The 13,406-nt window shown below is 49.3% G+C and overlaps 1 protein-coding gene across 1 annotated transcript in view; it reads right to left on the bottom strand.

The window, feature by feature from the left end:
• Positions 1-1,246: 1,246 nt before the first annotated feature.
• The window catches only part of WDTC1 (WD and tetratricopeptide repeats 1), a 78,692-nt gene continuing 66,532 nt past the window's right edge, over positions 1,247-13,406 (bottom strand). The window contains exons 13-16 of the mRNA XM_012811434.2: positions 7,965-8,200; positions 5,659-5,833; positions 4,516-4,708; positions 1,247-3,312 (exon numbers count right to left, since the gene is read on the bottom strand). Coding sequence (XP_012666888.1) covers positions 3,115-3,312; positions 4,516-4,708; positions 5,659-5,833; positions 7,965-8,200 — 802 coding nt within the window. The 3' untranslated portion in view covers positions 1,247-3,114. The remainder of the gene's footprint in view (positions 3,313-4,515; positions 4,709-5,658; positions 5,834-7,964; positions 8,201-13,406) is intronic.

The following is a 13,406-nucleotide window of genomic DNA, read 5'->3' as shown; positions in this document are numbered from 1 at the left end:
GGGTCCATGAGGAAATCTAGCACCTTCCCTTACCTCCCTAGCCTGGTCTGGACATGTCTTGAAGAAGCTTCTGTAGACTTTTAATTTGGGAACATGGAGGAATGATACCAGCCCATAACACCTGCTTTACAACACCTCTTAGTGTGTTTCTGGCAGAACCTCTTTCAGTAGTAAACTATTGTTCATACAGCACTGAACTACAGTTACCCAGGCACTTTAGGGCATCACAGGAATTCACAGGGGGCAAAGTAGGTAGGATACTGTAAATTTGAGAGATATTCAACATTCTTGGCTACTGAGAGAACTACAAACTCAGGGTAGTTCACAGTTTCATTGTTAAATTGTGCTATATTCTTTTTGATTATGTCATCTTTAAAAAAAGCTGTATTTTTAGTAGTTGCTGTGATAAAAAGCATATGAAAGTAAAAGTGGAGCAGGAAATAAGGGTAGTAGTATCTGCTTTGATTAGAAAGTTTAACAAGTTGTGCTGTACCCAACAGGTACACTGATCCCATTCATAATTGCATTCATTCATAAGAATGAAATAAAAATCTTATTTCTTCTCATTTAGGCATATTATTTTTTAAATGGTTACTAACTTGTTAGGACATAAATAGTCAAGTGGGCTTAACTACTTAATAAACTAAATTGTTAGGTACATCTTTTGGCTTAAGGGTTCCATGAAACAATTAGAGACAGTAATGGTGCTGTGAGCTAAGAAAGTTCAGTAACCTCTGGTCTAAGAGATCATCTAATCCAGGGCACATCAAAAAAATGTAAGTAGTGAAATTAATTTAGTGGGTTATAACCAGTATTTTTTCTCTAATAAAACTGAAAGGTAAATGGAGCACATTGCATGTAGCAAGAGGAAGTACTATTATGTAAAACTGTGTTCATTATATACATACAAGTAAGCATGTGAAATCTTGGGTCGCAATGGAAAATATAACTTATTTGGGTTCTGGTTTAAAAAGTTTGAAAAATCACTAAGACTCCAAGCCCCTGATATTAAAGGGGAGAAAATAGCCAGAGAGTGAAGTTGATTATTGCCATTCATAGCCACCTGAGCTGGGCTGGATGAGTATTGCTCAGTAAGCAATACTCTGTATTGACCCTGTAAGACAGGCCTCATTCTGGTCAGCAGAAGTGTGGTTGCTCAAAGCCAGAAAGCTAAAGAGGTGAGGGACCAGGTACCCTCACTTTGGTTCCAAAACCCATCTGCACCCCACAAATGCCACCAGCCACACCTAGAACAAAATGGTTTTAATCAATTGCGTCACCCTCACTCTCCTGGGAGCGGAGCAACAAAAAGGCTCGGCTCCTGCCCCCAGAGGACAGTAAGGCTTATGTGTCTCTCCACACTGCAGGGCCCAAGCTGGGCAGGCAGAGGGTGGGAGGCAGGAGGCAGGAGGCAGGGAGGGAGAGTAGGAGACAGCGAGGAAATGGCAGGTGGCTGGAACACAGGAAAGCAAAGGGGCCCAGCTGGTCCTTGGGCCCCAGGGCCCAGCCCCAATACGCCTGCCCTCCCCTCCCTGGCTAGAGAAAGGTCATGGAAAAGAGAAGGGGAGCAAGTCCCAGCAGCAGGAGAAGCAGCAGCAGCTGTTTCCTTCACCAATAAATATACTTCATTACCAAGCTAGAAGAAGAGAGGGGTGGGAAGAGGGACTGGGGTGGGGAGATGGGGAGAAGCTGCCACCTGTGTTGCTGGGATTAAAGCAATGAGATGGTGCCAGACCCCCCACCACTATTCTCACCCCCCTTGCCTTCTTAAAACTGTGAAAAAGCTTTTAACATGGCCCTCCTGTCTCCAGGGCTGCTCTGAAGCCTGACTGAGAGGAGGCACCTGGCAGAGACAGGGACTGACTGAGGGAGGGAGGGAGGGAGGGAGAAAGGAAAAGGAGGGAGAGAGGGAGAGAAGGGATGCTGCTTTTCCCCAGAGGCTGCAGCTGGAGGGCTGGAGCCAAGTAAGCAAGGAGGGGAAGGAGGAGGGAGGGGGAGGAAGGATGAACCAACTACCTAGAGCAGCTCCCAAGCTAAGAGCCAGGGGGGTGGAGGGAAGGGGAGGTTTGGTGAGTGGTGGGGTGGCCGCTGCATCCAGTGTAAAGCTTGGAGCTGCTAAGGAGGGAGGGCACTGAGTCAGGGACTTTCCCTGTCTGAGTGGCTCAGGAGACCCACCCCCCCTCCCCTCAGTGCAGCAGGGGACAGAGAAAAGCCATCACTTCTTTGGTCTTTGTGGCGGCTGAGCAGGTGGGGTGGAAAGGAGGGCAGAAAGGGCAGAGAAGGGCCCTTAGCAAGAAGCGCCACCTCAACAGAGTAGGCCTGGCTGGGAGCTCTGGTAGAAAGGTCACAGTGAGGCTGAAGAGCGCCCAGGAGGAGAGTGGCCACAGTTCTGAAGTGTTGGCAAGCATAAGTGGGGTATGGTGCAGTGCCCCAACCCCTGCCACAGCCTTCAGGAAAGGCAAAGCCCCCACAGGTATCCAGGGAGAGCAGGGACAGGGACTGAGCCAGTGCCAGGAAGGGACGGGGGTGCTCTACTGTGGCCAGGGCAGGTGGCCTGGCCTTGTCCACCCCAGGCTCCCTTCTTTCTTTTTGCTTCATTTTAACACGGTGACTCTAGAGGGAGGTTGGGACCTCATCCTTTTTCAGAACCTTCCCTGAAGACCACAGTGGGAGCTAGCCTTGCAGGCTAGGGAGCAAGAGCAGCAGCAGCCCTTACCAACCGGGAATCCCAGGCCCCTTACTGCTGCCAGCTAAGGGCAGGAAAGTCCATGAAGACATCTTCAGCCCTTGCCTCCCTACCTGAGGCAGAAGGAATTTTGAGGCAGGCCAGAGCCCTCCGGGGACGTAGAAGCAGGAGGTGGGGGGCAGAAGGAGAGGTGTTCCCTCCTGCTCTTCTGCTCAGGGCTGGGGACAGTCAAGGGACAATCAGCTCAAGAGTCTGAAAGCCAGCAAGTTGTAGCAACTTCTGCCCCCAATGCCAAACTAACAAACAAAACAGGGGAAATGAAAAAATGGGGGTTGGGGAAGACAAACCAAAACAGAACCCCCTGACCTCCTGCCCAGAGCGGAGGGGTCTAGCCAGTAGCAGGGGCTGGGGACCAGGGCTAGGAGGGCCTAGCTGGGCCGGCACTGCACCTGGCCCTCGGAGTTGTCCTCATCATCCGAGGCCCCAGCACCCCCACTGCTCAGGCCTGTGATCCGGTAGCCCATGTTGAGCAGCATCACCTCCAGCGGGTCTGCATTCATGCGCCGCTGGTTGGCCTGCGAAGCACCCTCCATGTCTTCTACAACTCGGCCTGTGAGGTCTTCGCTCTGTGGTGGGGAAGGAGACAATGCACGTGGGCTCAAGGAAGGCCAGACACCAGGGGATATGTACTGGGGTATTTACATGGGGGGACATACACATCAGGAGGTGTACAGGGGAGGAGGGGAACACACACTGGCATACATGTTGAGGGGAATACACATACCAACGGAGGCATGGAGAAGCTTACACCCGAATATATATGGGGGTACACACCACACTGGGATATATATACCAGACATATTTTGGTATGGACGACACATACCAGACTATGTTGGACACACATACCAGGATTTGAAGGGGTAGATAAAACTCTCTCACCCCACATTGTTTTCTTGCTACTCCTACCAACCCATCTTTCTTTTTCCTCTACCCTCAAAAGGGAATTTTGCAGGGTCCTCTCTTTGGAGTTGTAGCACATTAACTCTGTAATCAGATATACACTTGACTTCTGTTTTGCCTACTGAGAAGGGGGAGGAGGTGGGCAGAGGGACAGGAGAGGTATCAGGCAAACTTGCTTGGCTGCCCACACTGGTAGTGGAGGGAACCATGTGGTCCTAAGTGTCCTTGTGAGCTGCACACTTAAAAGGCTTCACTTCTTTACTCTTCACAGCAACCTTTCAAGGCAGTGCTTTCATTCCCATTCCCCAAATATAAATGATAAAACCTTGGTTCAGACATACTTAAGTCTCTTAGGCAGTGGGTAAAGGGGCCAGATGCAAATTTAGGCCCACAGATGCCAACCCTATACAGTCCCCTTCTAATTGAGGAACTGGCCTCTGCACAGATTCTGGGGGTACACGTAACAGTGGTATATGAGGGTTAGGTACTCAGGGAGTCTCTGAAGCACTCTACTCATGATATTGGCTGGAGTTGGTCTGGTTCCCTCTCTACCCTCCTGCATTCCTGTCCTCGGTGTATGGGTGTCTCATTTTCCTGTATATGCATCTCATCTTCAGGGGCTAGCTCAAAGATACTCTCTTTGAAGGCAGGTGCCAACTCCTGTCCCCAGAATTGCCACTGCATTTGGAGCTCCCAGAAACTGAGGTCTCCCACTCTGACATAGCCTTTGGCCCTCAGGCAATAGTTTACTCATCCCAGCAGTTTCTAGCCTCTGTGTGGCTCATTTCTCTTTCCAGCTCTCACAGGCTGAGCCAGAGGCCTTGCACAGGATTCCTGCCTGGCACTGGTCATCTTATTGGCATCCTCACCTCTGGTCGGGGGTTCCAGAGCCGCACAACAGGGTCGATGCCGCTGGTGGCCAGGAAGCAGTAGCTGGGATGTGGCTGCAGGCAGTTGACGATAGACTCGTCCCCCTGGAGCACGCGGACTAGGTTGGTGGTCTCCTTTTCCCAGATGAAGAAGGAGCCATCATCAGAGCCGCTGACGATGTACTGAGCATTGCTGGTGGGGGGCAAAGGGCAGGGAGGTCAGGTGGGGTACTGCCCTACAGCCTCAAGTAGAGGCTGTGTGGCTTAGGGCAAGGGGAGCAGAGAAGTCTGGAGCCACTCAGTCCTCCATGCTCTGTGGTCTGCACTTGACTCAGAACTCCATGCATGTGACAATTCTCTCCAGACTGCAGGCCCTGGTCACTATTCTCCTAAACCCAGGGTTAGCAAATGCCTGGGTCCCTCCAAGATAGCCTCCCCAAAAGTACATTATCAACCTTCTTAAGGCCAGGATCAGATCTTAACATCTTTTAGGTCTCCAAAAACATCTTCATCTAAGCCTTTCCTGAGCAGTCCTAGGCTTCTTGCATCCAGACCCCCAAATCCTACAGTACATTTATACTGTAGGAAAGTCTCTTCACACACCACTGACATTTAGAGGAGTTCTTGATGGAATGATTTTTGATTTGTGTTCATGTGTCTTACCTACCCAAAGAATGTGTAAACATTTACAAATGAGGATTAGAGGTGATGATGTTTGAGACTCAAATTTTGTCCTTCAGAACCCAGGGCACAGTTCTGAGCACATAATAGGTGAAAAGATAACCAGCCTCTGAGTGTTCTTACTTCATACCCCAGCAGAGGGAGGCATCAAGCATCCAGATAAAGAAACCAAGCTGGGACACATGCAGACAGAAGGGGGAAGAGGTGGGAATAAAGGTACTGTGTCAGATGCTTTCTTTGGATTATTTCATTAGTCCTTGTTATGGCCTCATGAGTGAGTATGGCTGGTTTCATTTTGTAGATGAAAAAATTGAGGCTGACAAAGGTGAAGCCATTTACTCAAGGGCACAAAGGCAGAGCTGGGATTTGGGACTCTTTTCTAAAAGCATTATCCACCCCCACCCCCAGCTGCCCCAAGTTGCCAACTGGGTTGTGCCCTCCTCCTCCCTCAGGGCTGCGGACCTGCCAAAAAAATTGGCCTCCTTGATATCTGTGGTGGTGTTGCAGTGGCCACAGTAGCGGAACTGATAGTCGTAGCTTCGCTCCCGCAGCACCATCTCATCTTCTGAGATGGAGTCCTTGCGGCTTGTGCTGCGGAGGCGGACTGGGCCGCCACCACCAGATCCTTTCTTCTCCTCTAAGGCAGAGATAAAGGAAAGGTTAAAAGTCCCTACCCTTTCTCCCCCATTTCCCCCTCGTTTCCCTACTGATGGCCCTGTTTAAGCCCTAGTTCTGCAAGGCAGGGCTACCTTCCTCCATCCCTACTCTAGGAAAATTAGGAAAAGGTTGTGGGGAAGATACATCTATTTTTTTTTTTTTTTGAGACAGAGTCTCACTGTCTTGCCCCAGGACAATGCCAGTGGCATCACAGCTCTCAGCAACCTCAAACTCTTGGGCTTAAGTAATCCTCTTGCCTCAGTCTCCCAAGTAGCTGGGACTACAGGTGCCTGCCACAATGCCCAGCTATTTTTAGAGATGGGGTCTCGCGCTTGCACAGGCTGGTCTTGAACCTGCGAACTCAGGCAATCCACTTGCCTCAGCCTCCCAGAGTGCTAGGATTACAAGCGTGAGCCACTGCTCGTAGCTGGGAAGATACATCTTTGGATCCAGTCCCTGAAAATGCTCAGGAAAAGAACTTTGATGTCAGGAGGGCCCTGGTTCAGGTTCCTGAACAAAAGCCCAGAAGTCTCAAGGATGCACAGACTTGAGGTCTCCTTCTGAGGAGGTGAGAGGCAGAGAGAGTGGTGTGAGGCACTAGCAAAGAAAGCCCTGAATGGGTGACTTTAATAAATAGAGTCATAGCTCTTAAGGTAGTAAGAATCAAGCCCTTACCCTCTGAAAGACAAATTACTATGGATCCCAACTGGTTGGTTAAATGACAGGTAAAATCACACCAGTTTTCTCAGTTCCTTCAAAGTGCCTTGCCCCACCTGTTTCAGAGCCTGTGAGCTGGTCCTCCTGCCAATGGAACTGCATCTCCCACAGCCTCACTCCATTAGCTCTTCCTCTGTATCCTTCAGATCTTAAATGTCTCTTTCTGAAAAACCTTAGGCTACAACCAAGTCTTCCTACCCCATACACCTACACCATTCAGTTCCCTATGGCACTCATCATACTCTTTTTTTTTTTATTTTTTTATTTTTTTATTTATTTTTTTTATAATTTTTTTTTTTTTTTTTTTCCCGAGACAGAGCCTCAAGCTGTCCCCCTGGGTAGAGTGCCATGACATTACAGCTCACAGCAACCTCCAACTCCTGGGCTCAAGCAAGCCTCCTGCCTCTGCCTCCCAAGCAGCCGGGACCACAGGCGCCCGCCACAACACCCGGCCATATTTTTTGGTTGCAGCCATTATTGTTGTTTGGCGGGTCCGGGCTGGGGACTCGAACCCGCCACCTCAGGTGTACGTGGCTGGCGCCTTAGCCGGTTGAGCCACAGGCGCCCAGCCCATCATACTCTTTACTTCTGCTTCACACTTGTTCCTTCACCAGTCTGTAACTCTATGAACACAGAAATCCCATCAGACTGTTCAAAGTTTATTCCCAGGACCCAGCACAGTGCCTGATAATTATTCACTAAACAAGTGAACTAATTACAAAGTTTGTAAATCACAAAGGAGAGAAGTGAGGGTCCATGCCTGTCTCCAGGGGGCTTACTTTTCATGTTTATAGCCCTCACTGCAAAGACCTAGTTCACTCTCCAACACTACTGAGGTAAGCTGGATTTGTGTGTTCTTTGTGCAGGTAAGGCAATAGGAAGAGAGGCTGTGCTTTGTCCAAAGACACATAGGTAGTACACAGTAGAGGTGAGAGTGGAATCCCAGCCCCCATACTCCATGCCCAGAGCATTTCTATTGCCCTGTGCCCTACTGTGTTGTCTCTTGTATAAACAGAACAAAGGCAACGACCAGCTACTGCCACTCTCTCAGGAGCCCAGGTGGAGCTGCTAAGGCCCTGCCTGTGAACAGGTGGGCCTGTCCAGCAGGAGCCCATATGGCCTGACTGGGCTTAGCTTACGCCTATTCTGAGCACCAAGCACCATACCAGGTGCTTTAAATATGCTACTGCTAATCCTTAATAGAAACTCTCAATGGGAGGGGCTAGCATATCCTCTTTCAGATGAGGAAACTGAGTCTGAGAGAGACCAAGTGACTGTCCCAAGGTTGCCCGGCTGACTTATCTGAATCCAGGCCTCTCCAATCCCAGAACCATGACCTCTGCAGAATATCTTGCAGCAGCTCAAACAATAACCCCTTTTCAGTGTTCACTTACCACCATCATTTTTGGAGAAGAGGGCAGCTGTGATGTCACGGCCCAAAGCGTCACAAGCGCTGCTGTGGGCCTGCTCCGGGAACTTCCCTTTGAAGTCATCCAGGCATTCCAGGGCCTCAGCCACATACTTGAGTTCAAAAAGACAGCGGGCCAAGCGAAAGTGTGCCTTCAGGTGGCATGGGTTTAGGGAGATGGCCTTGAGGCAGTCCCTCAGGGCATCGTAGTGGTCACCATCCCTGGGAAGGCAGGGGAGTATGGCTTGGAAGTGGGGCCACATGGCATGCAAAGGATCCCTATTCAGTCTCCTGTTTCCTGCGGCCACCCCAGCCCACCTCTGACAGATCTCATGATGCAGGGACTTGAGGATGAAGACAGTCATGGCTCAGTCTAGGCCTCCTTTCTCAGGAGACAGTATGTTAAGGACCAAATCAAGAACTCTTAAGGCCTTGAGGGTGGCAAAGAAAGTGGTGTCAGGCTGCCCTCTGCTGGGCACAGCATGCAACTGCACACCCACTCACCCCAGGAACCCGCAGCTCTGCAGCAGAAGGCCTGGCATCTTGCCCATCTCAGGCTCCCCAAGCCCTCCTTCTCTCTTCCTCCATCCACCTCCTCAAATCCCCCCGACTGGCCTTCAAAGTCATGTCCAAGGCAGGGGGCCCTCAAGGACAGTTCTGTGGTCTGGAGAAGCCAGAAGTGCCAGGCTGGGGATATAGAATCTAAGCAGCAGGCAGTAGGCCCTCAGCCAGACCCCCCTCTGTCCTGGCTGACTGATCCACAGCAGCTGTGGCCTCTACCTCCTGGGGCTGGAGGATGGGGCCTGACAGTCTGGCAGAGTCAGTTCTCTGGAAGCTGAGTGGTGAGGGGGGAGTGTGCACGCCAGCAGCTCCAAATCGTCCCTACTCACTTATCATGGATGAAGGGAAGTGGGAGTGCTTTGGGTTGGGGGAGTAAGTAAGAAAAGTCAAAGGAGAGGCCCCTCCTTCTCCCACCCTGTGTCAGAATATAGAAGATGCACTTCTCTGGCACCCGCAGACCTGTGTCTGCTTCTTATCTAGAGAGCCAGACGGGCTGCAGGAGCCACTTCTTTGGAAGCTGGGTTTTTTGTTTGTTTTTTTTTCCTTCTTGGCTAGGTTGGGACTAGGACCCTACCAGCACTCATTGCAGCTGATGGCCCCACCACCAAGGGCATAGCTCACAACACTCTTGTGTGGCCAAAGCAGGCCTGACATGAGGCAGTCCCTCCCGACCTTCTTCTTTTACAGCACCCAGCCCTTGGAGCAGCTACACTCAGATCAGGAACCAGTGGCTCAGTCAGTGTGGGGGCAGGCAGGAGACAGAGCTGCTTCCATGGTGTGGCCTGCGTCAGAATGAGTGGCTGTGACGAAGGTGCAGGCACTGTTTGGAAACCCAATTACTGCCTGCAAGGTGCCCCTCTGAGCTCCTGGGGAGAGCCAGACCAAAGACCAGCCAGAAGCCAGAGGGTGACAGTTCCCACTGCATCCAGGAGCAGATGGCAGCCCTGGGGAGACTGGCCTGGGACAGAATGTGACATTCTAGGGGTCACTGGCGGGCATGTCGGGATGAGGGAGAGAGCAGGCTGGCCCCAGGGCCCACCCTTCCTAGATTTGCTGCCAGATCAATCTCCCTGAAAGGACAGCCCTCAGCACATCCCTCTCCTGCTCAGAACTCTCCTGTAGCTGCCCGTCATGCACTGAATCGAGGCCAGCGCCACCACTCTACATTCCAAGCCCTCCCCAGGCCGGCCCCAGGCTACCTTGCAGACTCATCTCCTGCCAGTCCCTTCCTGAACCCTCTGCTCCAGCCAAATGGATTTGCTGTTCTGCAAACAAGCTCTTCAGTCCCCCCACCCCCACGCCTTTGTTCACACCATTTCATCTCCCTGGAATGTCCTTTCCCCTTGGGCCCCTCCTCTCCTTCATCTCCTGTCTAAGCCTGCCCACACTTAAAGCCCATTCAGACACCACATCTTTCTGATACTGCCCTGATCCCCAGCTAAAGCAACCCAACTTTTCTTGATGCCCACAGCACTTTACCTGACCATTCACAAGACTCACTGCCTCATACCTCTTTAATGTTGCACTATGTCCATGATTTGACCCCCTGCCTAGAGCTGGGTGCTCTGGAGCAAGGGAACTCAGAATGACAGAATTTTATGTCCCTAGTACCTAGCACATAGTAGGAGCTCAGAGAACATGTCAACGGCATACGTGAATTAGGAAATCACCAACCTCTTTCAGTAAGAACAAAGGAGTGAAGCTGAGCTATTAGCCTAGATCCTGGATGAGGAACACTGTGTTCTACCAACCATTGGGACAAAGGCAAAACACCTCAAGATGGCCCCCAAGGAGTCATCTCCTGGGTTTTGCTGCCATTTGAGTTCTTGGCAAACTTCTGTTGCCTCAGCTAAGACCATGGAGATAGATCATCTCCAAGCCTCACCTACCATCCTGCTGATTTGAGTGGGTTTCTTAAGCTTCCCTCTCTGGCCTGCCTAGTTGCAGCCAGACGATGGCACACCAGCTGGCCTGTCTGTCTGGGCAGAGCCGACGGATGCCAGACGGAGGAGAAATGGCTGTGGGCCCAGCTCTATCCATCTCCTGTCCTGGCCCTGGCTGGGGGATGGGGGTCTGCCTGTCTGTTTGCCTGCTGGTACTGCAGGCAGAAGTGCTGGGGGCCCTGATGGTTCCCAAAGATGAAGGATATGGACCTTTACCGCCAGCTACTATACCCCAGCATGACTCACAGCCAGCTTCAGATCTCTAGGATCTTGTTTATACTTTGTCCAAAAGGTCTAACACAGGGGTGTCCAACCTTTTGGCTTCTCTGGGCCACACTGGAAGAAGAGTTGTCTTGGGCCACACATTAAATACACAAACACTAATGAAAGCTGATGAGCAAAAAACAGGTTGATGCATAATTTTTGTGATATCTGTCACCACAGATAAGCAAAAATGTTCTCACATAATAATCCTAATTATGCAACAGCCCATTCAGAGAGTCTTTTAAAATCATAAAGCAGGTCCCAAGTTTGCAATCACTAATGTAGAAAATGTACATATCTAAGTAATAAAACATCTTTGGGTTTTTGATATTTTTATTATAAAAGAAAAAGAAAAGTGGACAACATAAAACTAGTGGGATATCTGACATTATATTTGAGAAAGTAATGCATCAATTTCTGGTTCAATAGAAGTAGGTGTAATTCTCAGTGAGTTTTCAAGATCCTCATCAGATACTTTCATTCTAATTCTACTCTTGGCTGTGTGCGGTAGCTCACGCTTGTAATCCCAGCGCTCTGGGAGGCTGAGGCAGGTAGATTGCTTGAGCTTACCAGTTCAAGACCAGCCTAAGCAAGAATGAAACCCTGTTTATACTAAAAATAGAAAAACTGAGGCAACAGGATCATTTGAGCCCAAGAGTTGGAGGTTGCTGTGAGCTATATCATCATGGCACTCTACCCAGGGTGACAGGTTGAGACTCTGACTCAAAAAGAAAAATCCTACTCTTAATGTGCTTCTTTTTTTTTTTTTTTTTTTTTTTTTTGAGACAAGAGTCTCACTCCATCATTCTGGGTAGAGTGCCTTGGTGTCATCATTGCTCACAGCAACCTCCAACTCTTGGGCTCAAGCAATCTTCTTGCCTCAACCTCCTGAGTAGCCGGGGCTACCAGTAGCTGGCGCCCACCATGACACCTAGCTAATTTTTCTATTTTTAGTAGAGACAGGGTATTGCTCTTGCTCAGGCTGGTCTTGAACTCTTGAACTCAAGCAATTCACCCGTCTCAGCCTCTCAGAGTGCTAGGATTATAGGCATCAGCCATCCCACCAGGCCAATATGCTTCATTCTTGAAAAAAGAGTTGCTTGCAAATGTAGATGCTGCCAAAAAGTGATGACATGAATAAGGTGTGACTGTGAATGAGGGATATTTGTCATTGGGAAGATAGGACCTGTAAAAGTCCAGTAAAGAGGCTCAGCACCTGTAGCATAGTGGTTACAGCACCAGCCACATACACCGAGGCTGGCAGGTTCGAACCTGGCCCAGGCTGCTAAATGACAATGACAACTGCAACAAAAAATGGGCAGGTGTTCTGGTGGTCCCAGCTACTTGAGAGGCTGAGGCAAGAGAATTGCTTAAACCCCGGAGTTTGAGGTTGCTGTGAGCTGTGATGCAACAGCACTCTACTGAGGGCAACATAATGAGACTCTGTCTCAAAATAAAATAAAATACAAAAGGCTCGGCACCTGTAGCTCAGTGAGCAGAGTGACGGCCACATACATCAAAGCTGATGGGTTTGAGCCTGGCCTGGGCCTGATAAACAACAAGGACAACTGCAACCAAAAAATAGCCGGGCATTGTAGTGGGAGACTGTAGTCACAGCTACTCAGGAGGCTGAGACAAGAGAATTGCTTAAGCCCAAGAGTTTGACGTTGCTGTGAGCTGTGATGTCATGGCACACTACCGAGGGCAACATAGTGAGACTTTGACTCAAAAAAAAAAAAAAAGTCCAGGAAAGAGACATAATCAAATTTTTTTTTTGGTAGAGACAGAGTCTCACTTTATCACCCTTGGTAGAGTGCTATGGCATCACATAGCTCACAGCAAACTCCAACTCCTGGGCTTAGGCAATTCTCTTGCCTCAGCCAGGTGTCCGCCACAACGTCTGGCTACTTTTTTTGTTGCAGTTTGGCCAGAGCCAGGTTTGAACTGGCCACCCTCAGTATATGGGGCTGGCACCCTACCCAGTGAGCCACAGGCACCGCCCTTGAATTTTTCTTTAAATTGAATGTCAGATTACAGCTCTCTGCATTCTATCTAAAAATTGTCAGGTAATATATTTATGTCGACTAAAATGGAGTTGCAAATGCACCAAAATATTATTTTCCTAGAAATCTTGAAATATGTTTTCGAATTTTTGTATCAAATAGAAAACCAAAGCTACATATTTTTTGCTCTTCACAGGACTTAATGTTGCTTGCATTTTAATTTGAGCTTGCCATCACTTCATACTTTGGAACACTGGAATGTGTTCCATACTTTGGAACACTATTATGGTTTGAAACATTGTATTGATTATTTAGTTTTCACCTTGGAGTTTTCACCTTCCATACTTTGGAACACTGGAATGTGTTCCATACTTTGGAACACTATTATGGTTTGAAACATTGTATTGATTATTTAGTTTTCACCTTGAAGACACACATTTAACTCATTTAAATAAGAGGTTAAATCCACTAAAAATGGTAAATCTGTAAGCCAGTTTTCATCTTCAAGTTCTGGTACAAATTTTCTTTTTTTTGAGACAGAGCCTCAAGCTATTCCCCTGGGTCAAGTGCTAAGCCATCACAGCTCACAGCGACCTCCAACTCCTGGGCTCAAGCAAGTCTCCTGCCTCCACCTCCCAAGTAGCTGGAACCACAGGC

Source organism: Otolemur garnettii, unplaced genomic scaffold (genome assembly GCF_000181295.1).
Source record: "Otolemur garnettii isolate 467f Iridium unplaced genomic scaffold, OtoGar3 scaffold00156, whole genome shotgun sequence".
NCBI classification, from domain to species: Eukaryota; Metazoa; Chordata; class Mammalia; order Primates; family Galagidae; genus Otolemur; species Otolemur garnettii.
The sequence above is the reverse complement of the archived record's forward strand: the minus strand, read 5'-3'. Positions and strand labels throughout refer to the sequence as shown.